At 35.8% G+C, this 22,424-nt stretch overlaps 1 protein-coding gene across 2 annotated transcripts; it reads left to right on the forward strand.

The window, feature by feature from the left end:
- The first annotated feature begins 958 nt into the window (after nt 1-958).
- Nucleotides 959-18,094, forward strand: LOC114535728 (interferon-induced very large GTPase 1-like). Of its 2 annotated transcripts, XM_028557037.1 has the most exons (4): nt 959-987; nt 1,082-1,156; nt 10,588-10,785; nt 11,047-18,094. In XM_028557037.1, the coding sequence occupies exons 3-4, from the start codon at nt 10,593-10,595 to the stop codon at nt 15,945-15,947; spliced, it is 5,094 nt and encodes a 1,697-aa protein (XP_028412838.1). In that variant the 5' UTR covers nt 959-987; nt 1,082-1,156; nt 10,588-10,592; the 3' UTR covers nt 15,948-18,094. The 2 variants fall into 2 exon arrangements, with proteins under 2 accessions (XP_028412838.1, XP_028412837.1); XM_028557036.1 differs by lacking the exons at nt 959-987; nt 1,082-1,156 and adding an exon at nt 3,474-3,582.
- Nucleotides 18,095-22,424: the final 4,330 nt, after the last annotated feature.

Here is a 22,424-nt window from a genome sequence, read left to right on the forward strand (position 1 = left end):
AAGTGCAAATTACGACACGATAACTAGTTTGTCCCGTATTTTTAAGACATAATTTCGGTTTTCCTGTATTCCGATCGAATTTTTGACTTTATTTTGTTGCAAATATTTTTAATGGGCTCGACCGCAAAAAGGTTTTGAGACATTGCAAGTTTATAACAAGCATTCATAGCCAGGGCCCCCTTAGTGTACAAAAGTGGGGGCCCACCGGGGCATCGCCCGGTAGCCCGGTGGGCTAATCTGCCCCTGATTGTATTGTTATCTATAATTTATGAATATATGCAAAACTTGTTCGTCGCTTTTCCCAGCAAACTAAAATTCTCATTCCCCTTACTTTCGTGCACGATAACTCAAAAAGTAATACTTATACAGCTAACCTGATGAAATTTTCATGGTTGACTTTAAAGACCATTGGCACGGAGGTGAACTAAAAGTTTTGTATTCCGTTCAGTCAAAGTAAAATAGCGATTGGTTATTTCAGATAGATAATATGTAGAAGTTTTAAATTTATAGCCTGTAAAACGTTTAATACTAGACAAGTTTTTTTATTCTAGTTCAGCCCCGAGGCTGAGGGTTCAAGAGTTAAAACCTAGTTTGTTATCGTGTTTACAAAAACCGTCTATTCTCCACCATTGGGTGTGTCTGGTCTGGGTGACTATAGTGACTGAAGTTTCCTACAATCTTTTTCACTGAGAGCAACTTGGCTTGGCAGGAGGCTTGCAATATGGCCTGAACAGATTTTTATATGCGCCAGAGCCAACGCTGGCCGGGGACAAGGTCCTGGGGGAGTAAAGGCGAGCATGTTTAAAAACATGGCGGGAATGTTGAGCGGGAAAATCTGATTTTGGTTTTCTTTAATAATTTGAGATTGCAAATTCAACTTTCATTTGCTTGTTGCATTGAATCGTAAATGAAATTATGTGGACCCTAAACATTTCCTTATGCACCAGCAAGGCAGCAACGAAAACTGTTAAAATATCGATGCCAAAGGTGGGTATTTTATAATTGTAATTTACATTTGCAATGCAATGCTAGACTTTCAAGTTTCAATTTGACTCTAGTCCTTTGACTTCTTTCAATTCAGTACTAGTTGATCCAAATGTTCAACTTCGGAATTTGAAATGGTCCATTACATCTACAATTCAATTAAGGACTTAAGGTACGTTCCACTTTATACTTAATTTACTAAGATAATTTAACAACCTTTTCACCCAATATTAATTCACCCTCTGCTTAAAGCTCAGGTAATGCTATTAGTATAATTATTAATTAGGTACATAATTCTATCCTATGCTATGGCTATAGATATAATATAATATACCATATAAGTTATTGAATCTTGAGAACATTTTCTCTAAGCTACATTGCAAAATATGTGTCTAAACATTCTCTGTTTTTTATTTTTTTCGAAACATGGCCCAAAACAATAGATTTTGTTATGACTTGGATTTGAAATAATAAATAAATAAGTATGCATAGTGTACATGTAGGTATAGCCTTTGTTTGAATTTAAAAGAGAGACCCAATCTATTCACAAACTTGAGAATATCAGTTAACAATAAATAACTTTTATTTGAACCTTGGCTGAAAATACCACACAAACTGTTTCTTATTAAAATTGTGTTTGGAATTGACCGATTCCAAATATTGACTGATTGTAAACAACTGTATACATGCAATGACATAGCTACGCGTACACTTCTTCACCAGCAAAATTAGCATGCACTGTGCAGGCTGAATCAACTATATTATTTAGCACGTACTGTACAGGCTGAATCAACTATATTATTTATAGTCCTGGGACTTGGATTTCCCTCCATGTCATGAATTTGACAGTTTTAGTAACAATAATACATCCACATTATGACAGTATATCATTTAAACATACCACAATACAATTCACTGTTCTTTTGATTTTTATTTATGATTAATTGACTTCTCAATACATTGAAGTAAAACATTAATATATAGTATTTAATTCCTACGCTTGCCATATTAAGACTGCACAGCCTGTTGTGAAGGCCATGTTGATGCAAGATTGTGACCAGCCCAATGATTTCGGCCAAGATATTTCAGAACCTAAGCAAGATTTGAAAAATTGGTTAAAAAAAGCCTTCAGTGATTGATATTTTTGAGATATATTTGCTCAAGCCACAGACTAAATGCATGTTTAATTTATTTAGGAGGTTAAATAGTGCTGTAATTAATACCAAAAAATGTGTAAATTAAGCCTTTTTTGCAAAAATATCAACTATTGGTCTCATCAGTTGACATTTGTAATTGTTAGAGGGTATTGCCGTATTGGCAACGAAAAAAACTACTCTTCTAGATATGTTTTAGATGGTTTAGGTGTTCTTTCAAATGAAGTAAACTTAATTTTCTTTGCCAATATCCTTTAAAAACAAAGAAAATGAAGTTTCATTTAGTTTTAAATTATGAGCCGATTCCCCCTTTTTAGCACCGCGCATGCGCAGCGGCAACTTCTCGTGTTTGGACATCCCGGCGGGACACGAGCTCAAGTTGTTTAGGTATTTTCTGAAATTAATTATTCGTGAGTTGAGAAATTATTACGACTGTAGATACGATTTAAATATCGTTGCTAACTTGCTAAACCTAACTGGATTGGAATTGAGTCAACAGGCGTAGGAACAATAATGCGGCGCGCATAAATTATTTTATTGCATTTTTAGTTGTGTTATATAGCAAGGGCTGTAAAACACCTTATTGTATAGAAATTACTATATATTAATATTTTGTTCCATTAATCCGCATATTGTTTCCGTATCCGTCCAGGGGCCGGTTGTTCGAAAGGCATTTAACTTAAACGGTGGATAAGAAAAAAATTAAAAATACTCTCATACATCTTGTGGATGACTGAACTTGTATCTTATGTATTAAATATGTACTTACATTAAAAATTAAGCTATTGACATTGAAATATTTCATCTCATTTGTCCAATAAAGAGATAATTTTGTTTTTCATTTTAAACTTATCCGCCGTTCAAGCTATAAAACGTCTTTCGAGCAACCGGCCCCAGCATTTTAAGCTAATTCATCCCTGGGGCCGGTTGTATCAAGACCGTTTAGCTTAAACGGTGGTTCAGTTCAAAATAGAAAGCAAGTCTATCGTTTTATTCAACAAGCAAACTAAATGTTTTTAACCTTAATACAAAGATACTGTTTACAACTACATATTCAGTGCATAATATTCATGTTCACTCATGCATTCATGAGAGATCTAAGAGTGTTATTTAATTTTGACTTATCCACCGTTTAAGGGGCTTGTTACAACCGGCCCCTGATCTTTAATTACAGCTCATTCTAGTAATCATCATATATATCACGCGAGGCTATTTTTGCTTACAGCTGGTCACATATAAGGTATGACAGTCCATATATGGGAGAATGCCACATAACATATGTTGACCTGCCTACAACATTACAACATGTTTCTATTTTGATTGTTAACTCGTTGATTGTCGTTTTACAGAAATCAGTTAAAAGTTTAGGGGGTGTTTAACCGTCATCGTGAAATGGGCGAGTAGTATTTTCTGAATAGTATTTGACATACAGATTAAAGTCGAGGTTTGTATTTTGATACAGCAGTATTCATTATTTTGCATATTCACATAACTAAATACACAATGTAATCTGCAAGAATTCGTGCAGTTAAAACCTTTCACTGGTGTTCGTGTGACATAAATTTGATAAAAAATTATTTATCTATTTATCGTCTTTGCACATTTTAAGAGCTATTTGCTGCGATCTGCTTTATGTTTTATAACTTTTATTGACGTTTGTTTACGGCAGAACCGATATATTCTCAAACACAATATTATAATCTCGTACCAACGGCAAAAGCCACCTAGGAAGCCGTGTTTTTTTGTTATATTTTGCCAAAAATTCATATTTGAAAATCTAATCTTGAGTAAAATTTTACCGGGAACGACTGAAAAAACGCATGACTAAAATATAGGTAAAAATATAGGTTATTTTGTTATTGATATTAGTAATATATTCTCCCGGCCAAGCTGACAAAATCCGCGTTTGTGGGAAGAACAATTCCCTGTAGCCAGACAATGTATGTCGATCGCGCAGTTACGAGAACAATGTCTATGGTCGAGATTGCCGAAAATTTTCATTTCGAAAGTACGAAAATGCCTCGCTTCTTTCATCCGGAAGGTGTGGGAATTCGTAAACCGAATTCTACGTACAATCGGCTGATGAAATTTAAATCACAATGCGACTATTTCAGTACAGAGGAAACTTATATGATATTGACACTTAAGTTACAGTTCATTGTGTCTCCAAGGACTTTCCTAAGTCGTATTGAAATATATTCCTAGGCGAGTCAGTGCTTGGCGGCGTTATGTTTAGGATAAAAGGGCATTGTAGATGTACTTATTACTCGGGCTAATGTATGTAGGTAGAGCGAGTTGAAAAATGGGCTCGGTTTTTCCTTTTCGTCGCGAGTTTATGAAAATCACGCGTGGGCGGCACGAAGTCTTCGAACGAATCGAAGTCGTCCTAGGATCGTTTCTCGCGCGGGTGTCACGAACATGTCATAACACCAAAAATTAGGCGTTACAAGCTGAAGCGAGATAACTGTAGCCCGAGCGAACGCCTGAGCAGGCGTCTTGTTTGGGCTAATTTGTAATCAGATACAATTTTCGTTTTCGTTGACTATTGTTGTAAAATTCTGAAACAAGGATAAAGCGCTGGGTTACAGGCGTCGAATCTTGACATTTGAACGTCAAGTAATGATATTAGAGCTTATTAGAACGTCGTAGACGGCTATGAAAAGTCTGAAAACAGAAATGATATCCTAAGTTATATAGCTGTTGATAATATTGAATTTGTTTACCTATACATCATATTTTGATTAGCGATTTTGGTGTAGTTGTTTTGCACAGTTTTACATCCATGCAGTTAGGTCTCAGGTCTAGCACCTCTTCCGATGGAAAACTAAATGAAATATATCATGTTGATACTAATAGCATACAATAGATACAATAGGGACACCAAACATATAGCTTAAGCAGCAAGGTCAGACAGTAACTTGCCTAACTTCACTGCTCCAATCCTCCAATTTAAGGCAATATGGCCCCAGTAGCTTCTCTGACACTAAATTTTCTGTCCCTATATATCTTCATTATCTTGTCAATAGGAAGTACTATAACTACATGCAGTAAATCTCGTAGTAATATTCTTTTACAGCAATAACATAGTGCAAGATGGGTTAAGTGCACGGAGGCATGTTATGCAGCGGCATTTAACAAGACAAACATGTAGACATGAACTGGCCAGTCTGCACATTCTTAAATACAAAAGCTGTTAGATAAATATTACAAAAATTGATTGGGCTATGTTTATTTCATTTCAAAACCTTTCCAGCTGGCTACTATACTATACCATGGAAAGAACATGGCCTGCACGTGCACTGTGCAGTCAGGCAATTTAGTGTAGTGCTGACTGCTGGAAGCTTTCAATTTCATAGTTTATCCCTGAAATCCAGAACTATATAGATGAGCTAATAAGCTCATCATTATACTGACATGATATGCAAATAAATAATCCAGAATGGAATCAACCAGGGTTTCCACAATGCAAGAAATTTCCCTGCAATTGACAACCACAAGGGAGGGAGGGATATATGTTAATAGGATATATTATGCATTCTTTTCAAAAGTTCTTTGTTTCTCTTTTTTGTTATTGCTACCCCCCTATGAGGACAGCCACGTGCAAATAAGTTGTGGAAACCCTGGAATCAACTCTTGGTTAAACTACACTGGCGGTCAAAAAGAACTGCTCAAATGTTGCTATTATCGTATGTAACAGGAATCGTGACAATCTATCTTTTATTGTACACTAGCGGTCAAAAAGAACTGTTTAGATACAAATTCATAAAAAAGAAGCGAATATAGGAGAGAGCTTCATAGGCATTTTGTATAATTCTCTTATTAAATTTTGGCTTCCTACCATGGCTTCCTACCATGCATTGGAATCCTAAAAAGTATTTTCAATAATGTAATGCAACCTGCCACACTTCCAAGATATAGTCAAACAATGGTTTCAGGAAGAGGGAGTGACAGAAATGGTTTGCACTGCACAGTCAAAAGACCTTAACCGTACTGAACATCTGTGGGACAATGTGAAAGGGATAGTGCAAGAAAGGAATTAATTCATAAAGCGTCCATGATTTATGCGTTGCTGTAAAGACTGTCCATAGGATGAATTTATTTTGACGATTAAGATTACCACCTTAACAGAAAGTATGCCACGCAGGTGTAAGGCCGTCATCAATTATAAAGCCAAAGGAGGGTTAACAAAATATTAATATTTCATATAGTTTAGCATGTAATCTAGTCCATATTTGCTAGTATATATTGTTAGAGGGACAGTTACGTTCATTTAAGAGCATTTTAACTTGTTTTGAGCAGTTCTTTTTGACCGCCAGTGTATCTTCAGCCTCTCGATGATTGGATTCTGTGTGACTGTATCTTTGGATTTAAAACATAAAGCTCTTCATATCTTGAAACTTTAAGCGTTTCTCACAAGAGGTATAATATGTAAAAAATAACACAAATTGGCTTCCTATGCATTGGAATCCTAAAAAGTATTCAGGATATTAGGTAATTCAAAAAATACATTTCATTTGATATTTGTTATACCGTCGTTTTTTAAATCTTAATTTTTTTAGATATTAAAATATGACATTTATCTAAAGATTGTTTGCGAGGGAAAAGAACAGAAATTATATTTCAAAAAATGAAATTTATAAACAATATATTTATCTGTCATTCAACTGCCTTTTCGTTTCGGCAAAGTTTTATCTGTAATTTCTATCTGTAAGTTTTATCTGAGAAAAGTAATAGGTACGTCTTGAACATCTTCGCAAAAAATGTGGATTATGTCTGATCAAAATTTTTTATCAAAATATTGACAAATATTGACACGGGAATGTCCATAATAAATCGCGAGCAGTAGTTTGCTAGGCCCCCCGCAAAAAAAAGTTAGCTAACATTTGATGACGTCTGATGTTGCGTTTTCTATGCGCTAAATAATATATTTTTCCTTTCGTATCTCTGCCTGTGTGCCTTTGTTAAACTCAACTCATTGCCACAATTGCGGCACCGAATTTGATGGTATTACCTTGACCTTCATCGTTTCTTTTGACGCATCCTATTCAACATTATTCTTCTTGTTTATCATTAGTCTAGGACCTGTTAAGGAGTTTGTATGCATTTAATTTAGGACAGATTATCTCAACTGTTTTAGGGTAAAATGACCATGGCGGTCAACATGGCATATGTGCCAAAATCTGAATCCGGGACGAAAGTCCTGAAAATGACCACACCCAGAAACGGCATAGTCAACATAGCTCTAAATCCTGAATTATCAAAGCTACAGTCTTTCTGAATTGTTTATATGGTTCAGAATGGTTGCTTTTTGGGGTGGTCACTGGAGGGTGAAATTAGCCTAAGTTTCATATGTTTACCATTCCAGGTCAACTGCTAATTATGCATAAAATTACATAATTAATTTTTCCTATTTTCTAAAAATTTTTGCCATATGATGAAAAAAATGCTTATTTTAGTATATTTATTATAAATTTCCTAAGAAATAACAATGTTTTGTTGCGATATGAAATGTTTCATTTCACTTATCCCCCACAGGAACACGATTTTAGCGATATTTTGCAAATTTGATCGCCGTTTTTCGCCGTGCATCGCAAGCACCATCCATATATTGTACTTTAACACGATTCTAGTGGACTAAAGTATTATTCAACCAATTTTCGATGGGTTTTGAAGTAGTGCCATGTAATATTTTTCATTTTTGCGTCCCTTGACATTTCATCAATTATGTCGCCATTGCAATGTTTCGCCGCCTTTCTTCACGATAAATGCCACTTCTTGATCCCCAGCTGTATTTTTTTCACAGCATCGATAAATAATTGACAGTACAATAGCAGATATCCAAAATTTAAAAGCATTTGTCCAACTTGGAAGTAGACAACCTCCCTTCGTTTATCGGGAATGAAATTCAAGTGCGAAAGATTCAAAATAATTTGAAAGTCTCGCGTAAACTCCGCGACGAGTCCTCGTGGACAGCATTACGGGGGGGGGGGACAAAAATTGAAGAATAATTTTTTTCACAACCAAAATCAGTCAACAACTCGAGTAAAATTTGTCCGTTTTGCTGTTAATATTTCTCATGACAAAATTAACAAGTCTTCGCGTTTAAATTGCATGTTCTTGCTTTCACAAAGCTTAAAAAATAAACCAGAAATGTATTTGTGAAAATGTTACCCCCCCTGCAATGTTGCCTACGAGCATTTGTCGTGGAGTGTACGTGCGCTAGACTTTTAAATTATTTTGAATCTTTCGCACTTAAATTTCACTTATTATAGTTTCACTTGCATAGCTGCTATTGTGCAATCAATTATTTATCGATGCTGTGAAAAAAATTCAGCTGGGGATCAAGAAGTGGTATTTATCGTGCAGAAAGGACTGAGTGAGGACTTTCACAGATCCATGTCTATTCTAATATGTTTAATAGTTTTTTGACTGTAAAATTGAAGTCTGTCATAATAATGTTATAAATTATAATAGTGTTTTACTTGTAAATTTATATTGTGACAAAGCTTATAAAATTAAAAAAAAAATTTAAATTAAAAATTAAAAAAGAAAGGCGGCGAAACATTGCAATGGCGACATAATTGATGAAATGTCAAGGGACACAAAAATGAAAAAAATATTAGATGGAACTACTTCAAAACCCATCGAAAAATGGTTGAATAATTCTTTAGTCAACTAGAATCGTGTTAAAGTACTAATTTGGGTGGTGCTTGGGATGCACGGCGAAAAACGGCGATCAGATTTGCAAAATATGGCTGAAATCGTGTTCTGGCGGGGGATATATGAAATGAAATATGTCGTATCGCAACAAAACATTGTTATTTCCTAGGAAATTCATAATAAATATACTAAAATAAGCATGTTTTTTCATCATATGGCAATTTTTTTTTAGAAAATAGGAAAAATTAGACTTTGCCAGGTGAAGCTGTAATTTTATCCATAATTAGCAGATGACCTGGAATGGTAAACATTCATTTTCTTGTAAAATATGAAACTTAGGCTAATTTCGCCATCCAGTTACCACCCCAAAAAGCAACCATTCTGAACCATATAAACAATTCAGAAAAACTGTAGCTTTGATAATTCAGGATTTAGAGCTATGTCGGCTATGCCGTTTCTGGGTGTGGTCATTTTCACGATTCTCGTCCCGGATTCAGATTTTGGGACATATGCCATGTTGACCGCCATGGTCATTTTACCCTAAAACGGTTGAGATAATCTGTCCTAAATGAAATGCATACAAACTCCTTTACAGGTCCTAGACTACAAAAAATCTGACTCGAACATTTTAATACTGAACAAAATTCAATAATAAAACTATCAGAATGTCAACACTCAACAGCTCTTAAACCAACTTATGCTATCGAAAATCTGTTCTCACTTCACACATTCGCTGCTATTTGATTTGAGTATACGCAGTGAAGTATAAAGATGCACGCGAGATTCAAATTTACACTTCAAAATAACTTTGAGTTATATATGTTATTTACCGGCTGCGAGGATGGAAAATATTTTCTCGAGGTATCAAAAACGACCCGAGGCCGCAGGACGTTTTTGAGACCGTGGGGAAATATTTTTCTATTTGGACCGACCAAAACGGTAAATAACGTACTTATTTTTTTTTAAAAAAGCGGTGTTCGGTCGTGGCTATTATCATTTTGTAGTTACACTCGACTGGCGACAAAAACATAAACAATCAAAACGTAATTTGTTTAATTTACTAAAACTCACTTCAATTTATCGGGATATAGCTACATTTGGTCCATATATTTTAAAATAAAAAAGGTCAAAAGTTTGCAAAAAACAAAACAAAACAAATACGCTTTCGCTCGAGCACAAAATATAGCTATTATAGGATTCCGGACCGTGGTCAGATATGGTAAAATTCCGCCCGCTGCTACAGCCAATCAGATTGCAGGAAAGGCTAGGATTCCGTCCTAAAAATTTATTATTATTTGGGTTATTTGCTAAACCACATACAAGCTCCTATACAATAAACTGCATCCCGGCAAAAACAAAATAAAATAAATAGATATCTACCTGTTTAAAATACTTGGTAGCTTGTAGATTATGTATGTTCCTCTCTCATCGCTCATCTGTACCCGTGTTGTTTGTCGATATGTTCGCTCATAAATAACTTTTTTATTTTGTGAATGTTTTTTCAAAATAGTTTGTGAAATACAGTTGAATAGTTTGCTGACGTCCTCAGCAAACCAGGGTGTTGCTCATTATCGGACATTACCCGTTAAAATTTTGCGCATGCGCATAACTAACAAAATTTGCATGCGACGTCGACCGTCCATGACATAGAATTTGGACGACTTGGATTCGGTATGTTATGACAAAATACCTGCGTGTAATAAATTTCCCTGTGGAATTGGTACCCTTGCATAGCTTCCAAGCTAGGTATGGTAGTTTCATTGGATTTTTTGCTGCAAATGTTGTATAGAACTCATGGAAGTACCTGGGAAAAGAAATCAACACAAAATTGAAGATGAACAAAAATCTGGTCAAGTTGGAAGGGAGGATGCAGGAACAATATCCGTCGAAGGAAGGCATTCGAATTTTGTGGAATCAAATAATTCAAAGATGAATTCTGCTGAAAGAGAGCAAAAAAAAATATCTGATGATAATGATCCGGATAATGGTATGAAGTGTAATTTTTCTCCGCTTTGTATCTTTTAGGTCTATCATTTTACATGGTGCCAATTTTTAAATTTGGTTGAATAATTCTTCAAGGAAAATTTATTATAAAAATTTCATCCTCCCTCCTATTATAAACCGAATTAGTATATTCCTCCTTCTTTCTTACCACTGTTCTATTAACTATTGTGATTTTCGTTTGATTTTCGTTGTGAAAGAAACTGTTTGAACGGCGACTAAGTTTGTTTTTTGAACCCAAATGTAGAACAGCCTGTTAACCTTCGTGGTAAAAGATTTCCGGATTCAATTAGGGAAAGTAATAAACCGGAACTAAGAGGACAATCGTCAGATGCACTATTATCACCCTCTGCAATATCACCCTATACAAACGCACAAGACGAAATCTCACAAAATAGAAATACACAGTTAAAACCCTTTCATAATTTTGACTTAAAACCTAAATATACTCTAAAGACAACACGAAAAGTTGATAACCGTACATTAATGGATGATGAGTTAACAAACCATGATCAAATTCCTGACTATATTTTAAGAACATTAATGATTGCTAATTACCATGCACGAGAGTTTACCGTGACCTCAAGTAAAGACAAAACTAAATATAGTTATGAATCTGATGAAAGTGACAGTGAAGATGAAGATGATGAGCACGAAGATATGGATGTAGGGGAGGTCAATCCCATGGATGCTTTGATTGGTGTCTTTCATTGCTCTGACGAATTTTTACGTCAAGATCTTGCTAAAAAATTGTCCGCATGTCAACTTAGTGTTCCTTTTCTCCTGCCAAACCCTGAAGCGCCTTCCGAAGACGTCACAGTTTTGTTCTCAGCACTAGAGAACGTCACAAAGGCTTGGAAAGGGACATTTGATGATAATGATGGTGCACAACAGGTCTTTGCTATCGAACATCCATTTCCGATAGTTTCTTTTATCCGCATCGGCGAACCTAACAAGTCAAAATCATCCTTGATTAACAAAATTATGAGTGACGGAAGCAAAGATCATGATATTTTTTTCCACAAAAATATGAAAGGTGGAAACGTTAAAAGAAAAATCGTAGATGGATTGGTTGAATTGGGCTGGTTTCTTCCAGGAGGGAATGAGAAACAGACCCTACAAAAAGAAATTTGTTTTGCCAATCTTCGAGGAGATGCCATGGAATTCAGAAAGCAGAGAGATTTTCTTTCAACGATCTCATCCGTGTTATGCATTTTACTGCCGTCCAATTACCCGGACGACGCTACGAAAATATTGTTGGGAAAAGCAGCACTTAATGAAGCAAAAGTTATTTTTATTTTCAATGAAAAACCCTCAACCGATGCAGATAATTATTTCAAAGAACTAAGGAGAGCACACCGTGGAAAATTGTCTTTGATAACAGAAACAAAAAAATCCAATGAATACGATTTTCTTAAAAGTATACGAGTAAATATCCAGAAGACCATAGAAGAAGTGACGCCGATACCAATCGTCGAACGTGCAACCTGTGCATTGGAGTGTGGAATTCGCTCTGATGAAGACCAACCGTATATCAGATTTGAGACGTGCGTAGACTCGTGGTTGGAAATGGAGGTACAGGAAGCTAAAAAACTTCTGACACTACAAACGCATGTCCCAATTTTGGCAGATTTGGAACGAGAAAAATTTTGTCCCAAACACAAAAGTAGCAAATCAAAAAGTCAATGTACCAAACGAGATGTTGACGAAATTTATAGAGACATCACAGAAGAAAGGGAGGCACAAAAAGAATCTTTCCAACGCCTGGACGAACGAGTGCTTCATTATCTCAATTGTGTTGCAGTGATGGGTGAAAGTCAACGAAATAAATCCTTAAATAAATTAAAACATCAATTAGATAAAATGTCTCTAAAGGTAATGACTCAGTTGCATCAAAAATATTGTGAGGCTTCGCTTGAACTTCAAAAGAAGAGGAAGAAAACACCTCTCACAGCGGACACACAACTGCCTGAGTATGAGCATTTGAAACACTTGGAAAAATCAATTGCGAATAGCTCGTTTGGCTTAGAACACATCATAAGAGAACTTGCCCAACTATACCAACTTCCTGACATCCCTACTAATGATTATGCTGGTGCCGCTGCAGATATTTTGCTGTCTGGTCAGCCTCTTGAGCTGCTAGATGGCGATTCCTCATATATTCCACTAAAATGGTTCAATGCTGTATATAGTAAACTAGAACAGAAAACAAATAACGCTAAGCTATACGTAATTTCTGTTTTAGGAATTCAAAGTTCAGGTAAGTCGACAATGTTAAATACGATGTTTGGTTTAGAATTTGCAGTCAGTGCTGGCAGGTGTACGCGCGGAGCTTTTGCTAGTCTTATTCCTGTTGGTGATTCCCTCAAAACTGTGTCGAAGTTTGATTATGTCTTAATCATTGATACTGAAGGTCTTAGAGGATCTGGTAATCCGAAGCTGCGGGAACATGACAATGAGCTGGCAACATTTGCAATTGGTGTTGCTGATGTGACTATTGTGAATATCTTTGGGGAAAATCACAATGAAATGAAAGAGTTCTTGGAAATTGCTGTGCATGCTTTTTTGAAGATGAAGCTTGTAAAAGAGAGAAAGAAATGCAAAATTGTTCACCAAAATGTTGCTGCAACTGATGCAAAAGAAAAATTGACCATCGACCGTTCAAACCTAAAGGAAGATCTTGACAAAATGACCAGAGTAGCAGCAATGCAAGAAAATTGTGAAGAGGAATTTCAAAAATTGGACGACATCATGTCATTTGACGAGAATGAAGATGTATTTTACATACCAAGCCTACTGCAAGGTAATCCACCAATGGCCCCAGTAAACCCCAACTATGGAAGAGGGGTCGAAAAGATCAAACAAAATATTATTACCTTGATGTCGTCGAAAGATTGTTTTCAACTTTCTGTATCCCAGTTTCGAGAAAGAGTCTGTAACCTTTGGAACGCTATTCTAAAAGAAAACTTTATATTCAATTTCCGTAATGTAATCGAAGTTAGAGCGTACGCATCTTTAGACCGAAAGTTTTTCGAAGAATCTGTGAATTTGATGGCAACGGGAATGACAGACCTGGAAAGAAAAATCGAGGTAGCTCTTAGGAGATGCACAACAAAAGATGAACGTAAGGAAGTATGGAATGGGTACAGAACACATATAGGAAAAGAGGCAGCTGCTCTTGGACAGAAAATGGAAACGGCAATGGATGTTTTCTTTGAAACAAGCGAAGATAAGGTAACCCTTGAGCAATGGAGAGGAAACATTATGAAGAAAATCATACAAATGCAAGACAATCAATCCATGGAGGTCACTAACAACTGCTTAGCAGCTTATAATTATTGGCAGAATCGACAAGATGTTGATGAAAAAAAACAAAGCTATCAAAATGAACTCCTCCAAAAGGCAAAAAAGTTAATAACTTCAGCTCAAAATACTGGCGATACAGAGAAATTTTTAGCAGCGTTTGAACACGAATGGAACCAATGGATGGTAGATGTTCCACTTTGTCAGGAAAAAAAAACAAATGTCGATGGCAATATGTTGGAAGTTCTTCGCGAAACAAACCGCGCTCTAAATGCGGAAATGACTGGAAAATTAGAGAAACATGGATACTCCATATTAAACTTTAAGGTTGTTTCTCCACAAATTGACCTCAAACAACTTAGCATAAAGTGGTATAATAAATTGTATAATTTTGTAGTTCAGCAAAAACAGGAAGTTCTCTCAGAAGCAAAAAAAATCAGTGATGAAGCGACTGGTAAGGCGCTTGATTTTGCAAGAAAAACTTCGCAATCTGGAGTTAGGTGCAACAACAATGACCTCGCCCAAATGTATCATATGGCCATTACTACCCTGGACAAGGAATCAGAAAGGTACAGCTTTAAATTTTGCGACTCCTTAAAATGTGATATATTGCTTTATACATTTGCCCAAGCTTTCGATATTTTCGATGAAATGGAAACCCGGTATTTAAACGAACGGAACATTCGGGAAGACCTGGAAAAAAACCTGCGACCAATGTTGAAAACATATTTCAAAAATCTTTGCGAAAAGATGGGGAGAGAAGTTTTGGCTGCTACGTCATTCGCTGATGTTCTTCAAAAGCCAATTGAGTCGGAGCTGAACCGCATCATGGGCCCTGCAGTGGCGAAAGAAGTAATGGCGAACCAGACTGAGTTCCAGAGTAAAGGTCAATTTCATGCCAGTGTCCTTATTCAACTTGGAAAGGAAGGTAAATTTGAAGCATATATACCTTACCTGGAAGATCCTTTTAGCTTCCTTAAAACAAAAATGCAAGAATCGGTAGAAAACTACTGTTTAAACAAGACGCCTAACCCCACGATAAAAATTTTGATAAAAACGGTCAAATTTATAAAAAAAAAAATTTTCGCTGCGATTTCCATCGCGAGCAATGAGACAAAAACTGCGGACGAAAAATTGACTTTTTGGGTTGGACAATTTGTGAAAGAATGTTCTACGCTCGCGATTACGAAAGAAATGTTCGCAGTGGCTGCAATTGATGATGATTTGAAAGACATTGATGTGTTTGAGGCCAAGGTATGCAAAAGTGTAAAACAATTCCTTGAATCATTGATCAAGTGTGGGGTGAATCGTTCAACGATGAGTAAATGGAATCCAACACCATGCGATCATTTGTTGAATGCATCAATGTTCGGTTGTCAAAGTTTTTGTCCATTCTGCAAAGGTCTTTGTGATAATACCGTTCCCAATCATCCAGGTAGTCATTCTACAAAAATCCATCGTCCGATTGGATTAACCGGATACAGCGACATTGACACGGAAATATTAGAAATTAGTATTTGTACAAACAATGTCGCCAATGAGACTATGTTTCGAAACCGGGACACTTGTGGAGAATGGCATTACTACAAAGATTATCAATCCGTCAATGATTATTACAAATCATGGTCAATTCCCCCCGACCCTTCATTTGAGGCATCCGAGTATTGGCAGTGGTTTGTTGCAAAATTTTGGAAAGATTTGGCAGCGTATTACAACGTGAAGGAACCAGAAGTCCCTTCATCTTGGAAAAACCGTTCGTTCAAAGAGGTAGAGCGCAAACTTCGACAGGAATACAATATGGTGAAAAAAGTGTCCTTTGAGAATCCATTACAATGTGACAAATGAAATAAAAAAATCATGCGATTCTCTTGCATTACTCCGTAGTATGTGTTTTTGCAGAATAATAGTATAGCAACCTTACATGTAAACTATTTAGTTTTATATGCAACTTAGAAAAGACAAGCAATATTGTTACTGATTATTGCACGTGTATCCATTAATCTAAGAAAGTAATGACTTTAAAAAAAATTTATTAAGTTTGATAAACATAATATTCTCAGTTAGTTTAAATGTTATGACGGTAATATGCAATACTAATATTCCGAAAATGGTTAAATATTTTTAATGACGGCAATGAAACTTTCAAATTTTAATCACGGAATAATGATACTTAAACACGTATACCTAAAACCTATCAATATGATTGATATACATAGGAACAACCCGCTATACACTAAGCAACACATGAAGCAACTTTTAACCTGCATTCATGCCTAATGCACAAATATTATACAAGCACTAAGGATATAGAGTATATACATCATGCACAGTTACACTGCACAAGTCATGTCCTTCCTCCATTACGACTTTCGTAACTGGTACAACGTCAAGTTTGGATTCCTCAGCGAAATGTCAAACCAACCGACGAACCACAAAATATTCAGTTTTTTTTACAAAGAACGATTGGATTATCCGAACTGTAAGTTCAAATGGACTATTAGCTAGAATAATATATTAAGTATACTGTACAGTATTGTTTTTCTTTAAATGCAAAACTGTCATATTCTCCTTAAATTTGATTGACAACTTGTTTCGATTACAAAATATATCAAGTGAACATATACAGTGTCAGAAAAATCTAGTACAGATGCTATCAGGAAGATTTCGGTGTTGCGATGATATGTTGATGTCGCACTACATTTGCATTAGGTTCGGAAGTGATGATTATGGGGTTTGCGATTTTTACCGATTATATCTCAAGTCACACATTGAATTTGCTGTTCATATTCCTCATTGATCCAATAATACTTTCCTAAACTGAAAGTAACCGCCAAATGTTTCTAAGCAAAATTGATAAGCTATGAATTATCTCATTTCGTCCATAGTAATTTTTTTCGTCCATTCATTATACTGAACACTTGATATTCCGAAACCAAGGCAACAATAATGCCCTCATTGGAAGACGACAATACGAGTAGAATGGGAAAGTCTAAATGAAATTGTCAATAAAGCAACGGCTTTGGACAAGAAATACGCGGGAAGAAAATGTTGTGTGTCAATGGCTTGCAATAAAGCATTGATTTAACGGTGAAGTGATGCAGAGGCTTAGGCATGGAGCTATAAAGAGCGAGTGTTATTAAAAACTTGAACCATGCAATAATACAACGTTTAATGGAAAACGTTTTTAAGGAACAGCAACGCGGAGTATGAAAGATTACTATATAACAATGATGATTTGGTTTGCCACTTCAAATCTACAGTATGAACAGTCGTATTACCATAGCTGTCTAAAAATAAAGGAAATAAACAGGGAGCATATCATTTACATCACATTTCGTAGTAAAAGTGACAATTTATCTGGATAAACGAAGCAGATTCGACGATGACCAAATCAAACATGAACGATCGTGTTGGATGTGTAAAAATATCGGCAGTTCAACTTAAGAAAATGAACTACACAATTTCAACAACTATAAAATTGATGAAGCTTAGATCGATGAAGAACATTGTTGCAAAGTTTGGAATCAGTTCCTTTTTTCACGTGTTCTTCTGTAAAAAAGCACCATTCTAGGATATGAAAAAGTGACAGAGAACTAATGGACATATACAATTGTGATTATTTGTCTTTCGTATCATGTCGAGAAGGAAAACAGATAATTTAAAGGGAAATTAATCAGGAATCGTCAACGAAACATTGATGCCAAACTTGAATTCAAGTGTTGTTTGTATAATGATTTGGAGTAATAGCTTAAGTACTAAATTGGGGTTGTCTGACTGCACCATTCCAATAAAAAACAGTCGTTTAAATTTTTGTCTCGCGGGTTAAAGTTGGAAAGTTTTATTGCATTAAATTGTCGGAAATTATACCGTAATATGATGGCAAATATCAGTGATAATGGCAAAACATGAAAATTTTCTCCCAAACTGTTACGTAAGTATTTCCATTCCTAAAAGTAGAGCTTACCAATGCGCACTGAAAAAATTGTTTTTAGAAAACCCTTTCAGTTTTTAGAAAATCTACTTTTCTTCAAAAAATGTAGCGCAAAAAAAATTCTCTTTTGCGATTTTCAACATATCAACGACATCGTTGCTTAATTTGGTTGATCATAGCATCATTGACATTGTATTAATCACAACCACTGGTCAGACCAATACTGATGCAATAATTACGTTGAGAAAATATTATGGTTATCTTGTTGATTTAAACTAATTCAAACTTAAGTTCACATTTTTAGGCCTAGTTCAGTAATATTAGATATTATCTGTAGCCATTGTATTACTTATGACGTATATAATAAGTATAAAAAATTCTCATTGTGAATATATACTGCATGCTCTTAAAAATATTCGGTTAAATTTTTATTTGAAAAAATATAAAAAAAACCCCAAATTGTGTGAAAATTCAAAAATGTTGTGTGACTAACAGTGTGTGACTACGACGATGAAAAGACGGTTACCTAAAGAGTACAGCGCAGTTTACATGTGTTAACTTATCTTAACTTCGTCCCATGAAATAACTTGAAACGGTAAAATCGCAATAGCGGTGACAAATGTAACTGATTTTTTAAAAATTGTTTTTACCATTTGAATCATCCCTGTTCCAAAATTAACAAATATAAATAACAATAAAAACCAAAGAGGAAATTGGTGTTGCAGAGAATACTTTTTAGTACCAACTCTCCTCAGAGTTGAGAATGATATCGAAACCAGAAAGACGCTTTTTTGCGATGTGAAAGACGCTATAGTCTACTCGACAGCAGCACTGCAGCACCCTAACTCTCAATATTGTTCTTTTTAATTCTCTTCGTTGTGTTCCTCACGCGTTTCAGTGTTAATTAGACCTAACTAAAGAGAAAACAAGAGTGATACTTGGTGGCAGTCGGCCGAACCCATCGCAGGTGCATCCATACCAGGAAGATCATTTATACGTTTATACACACACGGACTATGTGAATCAGAGTTTTAGTTACCGCAGGGCATTATCATTACATATTTGTGGAATAATCTACCTGAATGAATCCACGTGCTATTAAATCTCTCAAAACAAGCCATCAATAATTAGCATAGAATGAGTTAGCTTTTCCTCACGCGGCAGTGTGATCTCCTAAAGCAGTATCTTTTCCATCTACTTAAAAGTATTAGGTATTATCCACGAACGGGCGCGAAGCGCCCTATGAGGGTGCTAATTCCGCTGGGAGATTAATTACACCCGGGTATTGTGGCAGAACATAGCGGAATCCAAAGTTGTCCAAATTCCATGTCATGGACCATGGACATTCAATGGTCATGGTACTTGTGCGCACGCGCAAAATTTGAACGAGTGAAGACTGGTAATTAGCAACTTTGCATGAATTCAATAATCGAAAACAACATTCGACGTTTACTGCTTGGTTATTTATATTATTTATATTATTTGTGCTATTTTGATGTTTTGAAAGTTTAGCTATAGTGAAGTATTAACTCTCACTTAAACTGTGAAAGTCTATAACTTCATGCAACGAAATGCAGCAGGAAAACGGCCAAACATATGTACTGAACATAACTAATTTCAATCCATTTGTAAACATGGCGGATTTATTACGACATAGTATCGTTGGAAATTAGAATACTCATTTATTTGAATTGGTTTTTAAAATATACGTTGAAGAAGTGAACGTTACGATATTATTCAAGATAAGATACACTGCATATACTTGTAAGCAAAAAATACAAATTGCTAAAAATATTGCTTATAATCATCTTGGATGAAATGACCATCTGGGACGGAAGCTTTGGTTGGTGCTCAGAGGTAACTCAGGGGAGGGGTATGAACTTTCTAATTCGACGACAAAATTTAATTAATGCGTGAGTAATTTGAAATCAAACGTCTGTCTGCCTTCTACAGGCGGTCACTGCAGTGTTACAGAATTTTGAAAGAGGAAGATAGCGATGATTACAAGTTACAGCGAGCCGAGTTGAAATAGGCATTTTCCAAGCATCGTGTAATTATCTCTTTTAGCCTTGTGCGATCGATGTTTTCATATTTTTACGTTTTTAATCCTTCTACGTAACATAACTGGAAAAAACGGGACACATTAAATGTGTCGTAGGGGCCTATGATCATTATTCCGGTTCAGCGGTTTTATCCATGATGTAGTTACGCTTTTGGTTCTTTTGGTTTTAAGGTGGCCCACTACAAAAAAAATCATGATTTATTCTGTTTTAAAAGGGATGCAAACCTAAATCTATCGCTAAGCGATCCTGACTATTTTTGTTCCAAAAAATATACAAAGAACGCGAGAATTGAACAAAAAATTTTATTAATTAGGGTTTTACCCCGAGCAAACAAATTAAAAGGGTCGATTGGCTTATTCTATTGTTTCATTGTTCTATCTATTGTATTGTTAGCTATCTATAATTTATGAATATATATGCAAAACTTTTTTCGTTGCTTTTCTTAGAAAACTAAAATTCTCATTCCCCTTACTTTCGTGCACGATAACTCAAAAAGTAAAACAGCTAACTTGATGAAATTTTGGCATGGAGGTGAACTAAAAGTTTTGTATTCCGTTCAGTCTAAGTAAAATAGCGATTGGTTATTTCAGATAGATCGTATATAGAAGTTTTTAATTTATAGCCTGTAAAACGTTTAATACTGGACAAGATTTTTTATTCTAGTTCAGCCCCGAGGCTGAGGGTTCAAGAGTGAAAACCTAGTTTGTTATCGTGTTTACAAAAAGTCAAAAACCGTCTATTTCCCCCATTGGGTGTGTCTGTTCTGGGTAACTATAGTGATTGAAGTTTCCTACAAGTCTTTTTTTCACTCAGAGCAACTTGGCCTTGCAGGCTTGCAATATGGCGTAAACAGAGTTTTATATTTTTCAAAATTAAAGAAAAAAATGTAATTATTTGTATTCTGCGCCAGAGCCAATGCTGGCCGGAAAAAGGTTCTAGGGGAGTGGAGGCGAGCATGTTTAAAAACATGGCGGGAATGTTGGGTTGGGCGGGAAAGTCTGATGTTGGTTCTCTTTAATCCCCGAGCCGGCGCGAAGCCACAGATTAACACCCAGATGTCTCACTTCTGACTCAAAAGCGTAAGCGATTCGTCACTGCGCATCGCTTTCTGCGCACGCTTAGCAAGTGACTAGAGGCATTCACCCCCCCGAAATAAAATTTCAAAATGGAGACGAACTGAATTGAAGTGAAAAACTGCACGATGTGTCAAATGAGTCGAAATATATGTACATTTATTGATTTGTACAGGAAGTTCCATTCAATGTAAAGATATTCAAACACTTTTTAAAAGAAATATGTTTGAAATTATGGAGATTTCTACTGCTTATAATTTTCCGCTCCTACGACAATCGAAAAAAGATAAAACACTCGTACAATATTGAAAACGAGGTACTCTAAACTCACTTTTCCAAAGCGCGTATAGATGATGATGGATTCAGACACAAACTTAACTACACAGTCGCCTTCTCTAGCAAATGAGAGGAGGTTTTTTTCCATGTATAAAATAGTTCGGCTCCATTTTGAAATTTCGGGGGGGGAATGCCTCTAGTCACTTGCTGAGCAAGCACTTACGCTTTTTTAATCAGAAGTGAGACATCTGGGTAATCTGTGGCGAAGCGCCGTGCGAGGGTACTAATTCCGCTGAGAGATTCATTACACCCGGGTATTGTGACAGAACATAGCGGAATCCAAAGTTGCTCAAATTCTATGTCGTGGACACTGAGCTATATAATAATTCCTGGAGGACCGGTTCTTGACCAGAAAGTGAAGCAAAAAACATGGCGGATTTCGGCGTTTGCTGACGCCACTTGGTTCCTTTTGCTCATGGTAGTTACCACTGACATACCGCGATACAAAGTGAGAAATTGAGTCCGTCTCCCTCCTGGATTTTATGAAAATATTTTCAGCTTTCCGTATATATTTTTTGTTTTTCATATAAAATGGATAAAAGTATTTCTCTTTTTCCCTGTTCAACAAATGGAAAGGACACGTAGCTTCGTGCTCTGCGTCTGACGTTGTGAATGGCTTAATTCACTTATCGGTAGAGTGAATTTTCTCATTTTGCTCTTATTTTATAACATCCAGGTAACTGAGGTAACTGACTAAACTGAGGTAAGCCGTTTTTCAACTTTTTTTACTATAAACAATTTCGTTTTGGTTTCGAGTTGGACTATAGTATAACTGATTACCAATAACCAAAGCCTCTGAGACAATAAATCCATCAAACGTGTGGTACAAACAGTCAATGCAATGTTTATACTCAAATTTTATCATTTTTTCTTAACTGTGTGGGGAAAAAATTATATTCCTGGCAGTGTCAATCTTTTG

This window comes from Dendronephthya gigantea, unplaced genomic scaffold (genome assembly GCF_004324835.1).
Source record: "Dendronephthya gigantea isolate DGI-Jeju-01 unplaced genomic scaffold, DenGig_1.0 000123F, whole genome shotgun sequence".
In the NCBI taxonomy this organism is placed as follows: Eukaryota; Metazoa; Cnidaria; class Anthozoa; order Malacalcyonacea; family Nephtheidae; genus Dendronephthya; species Dendronephthya gigantea.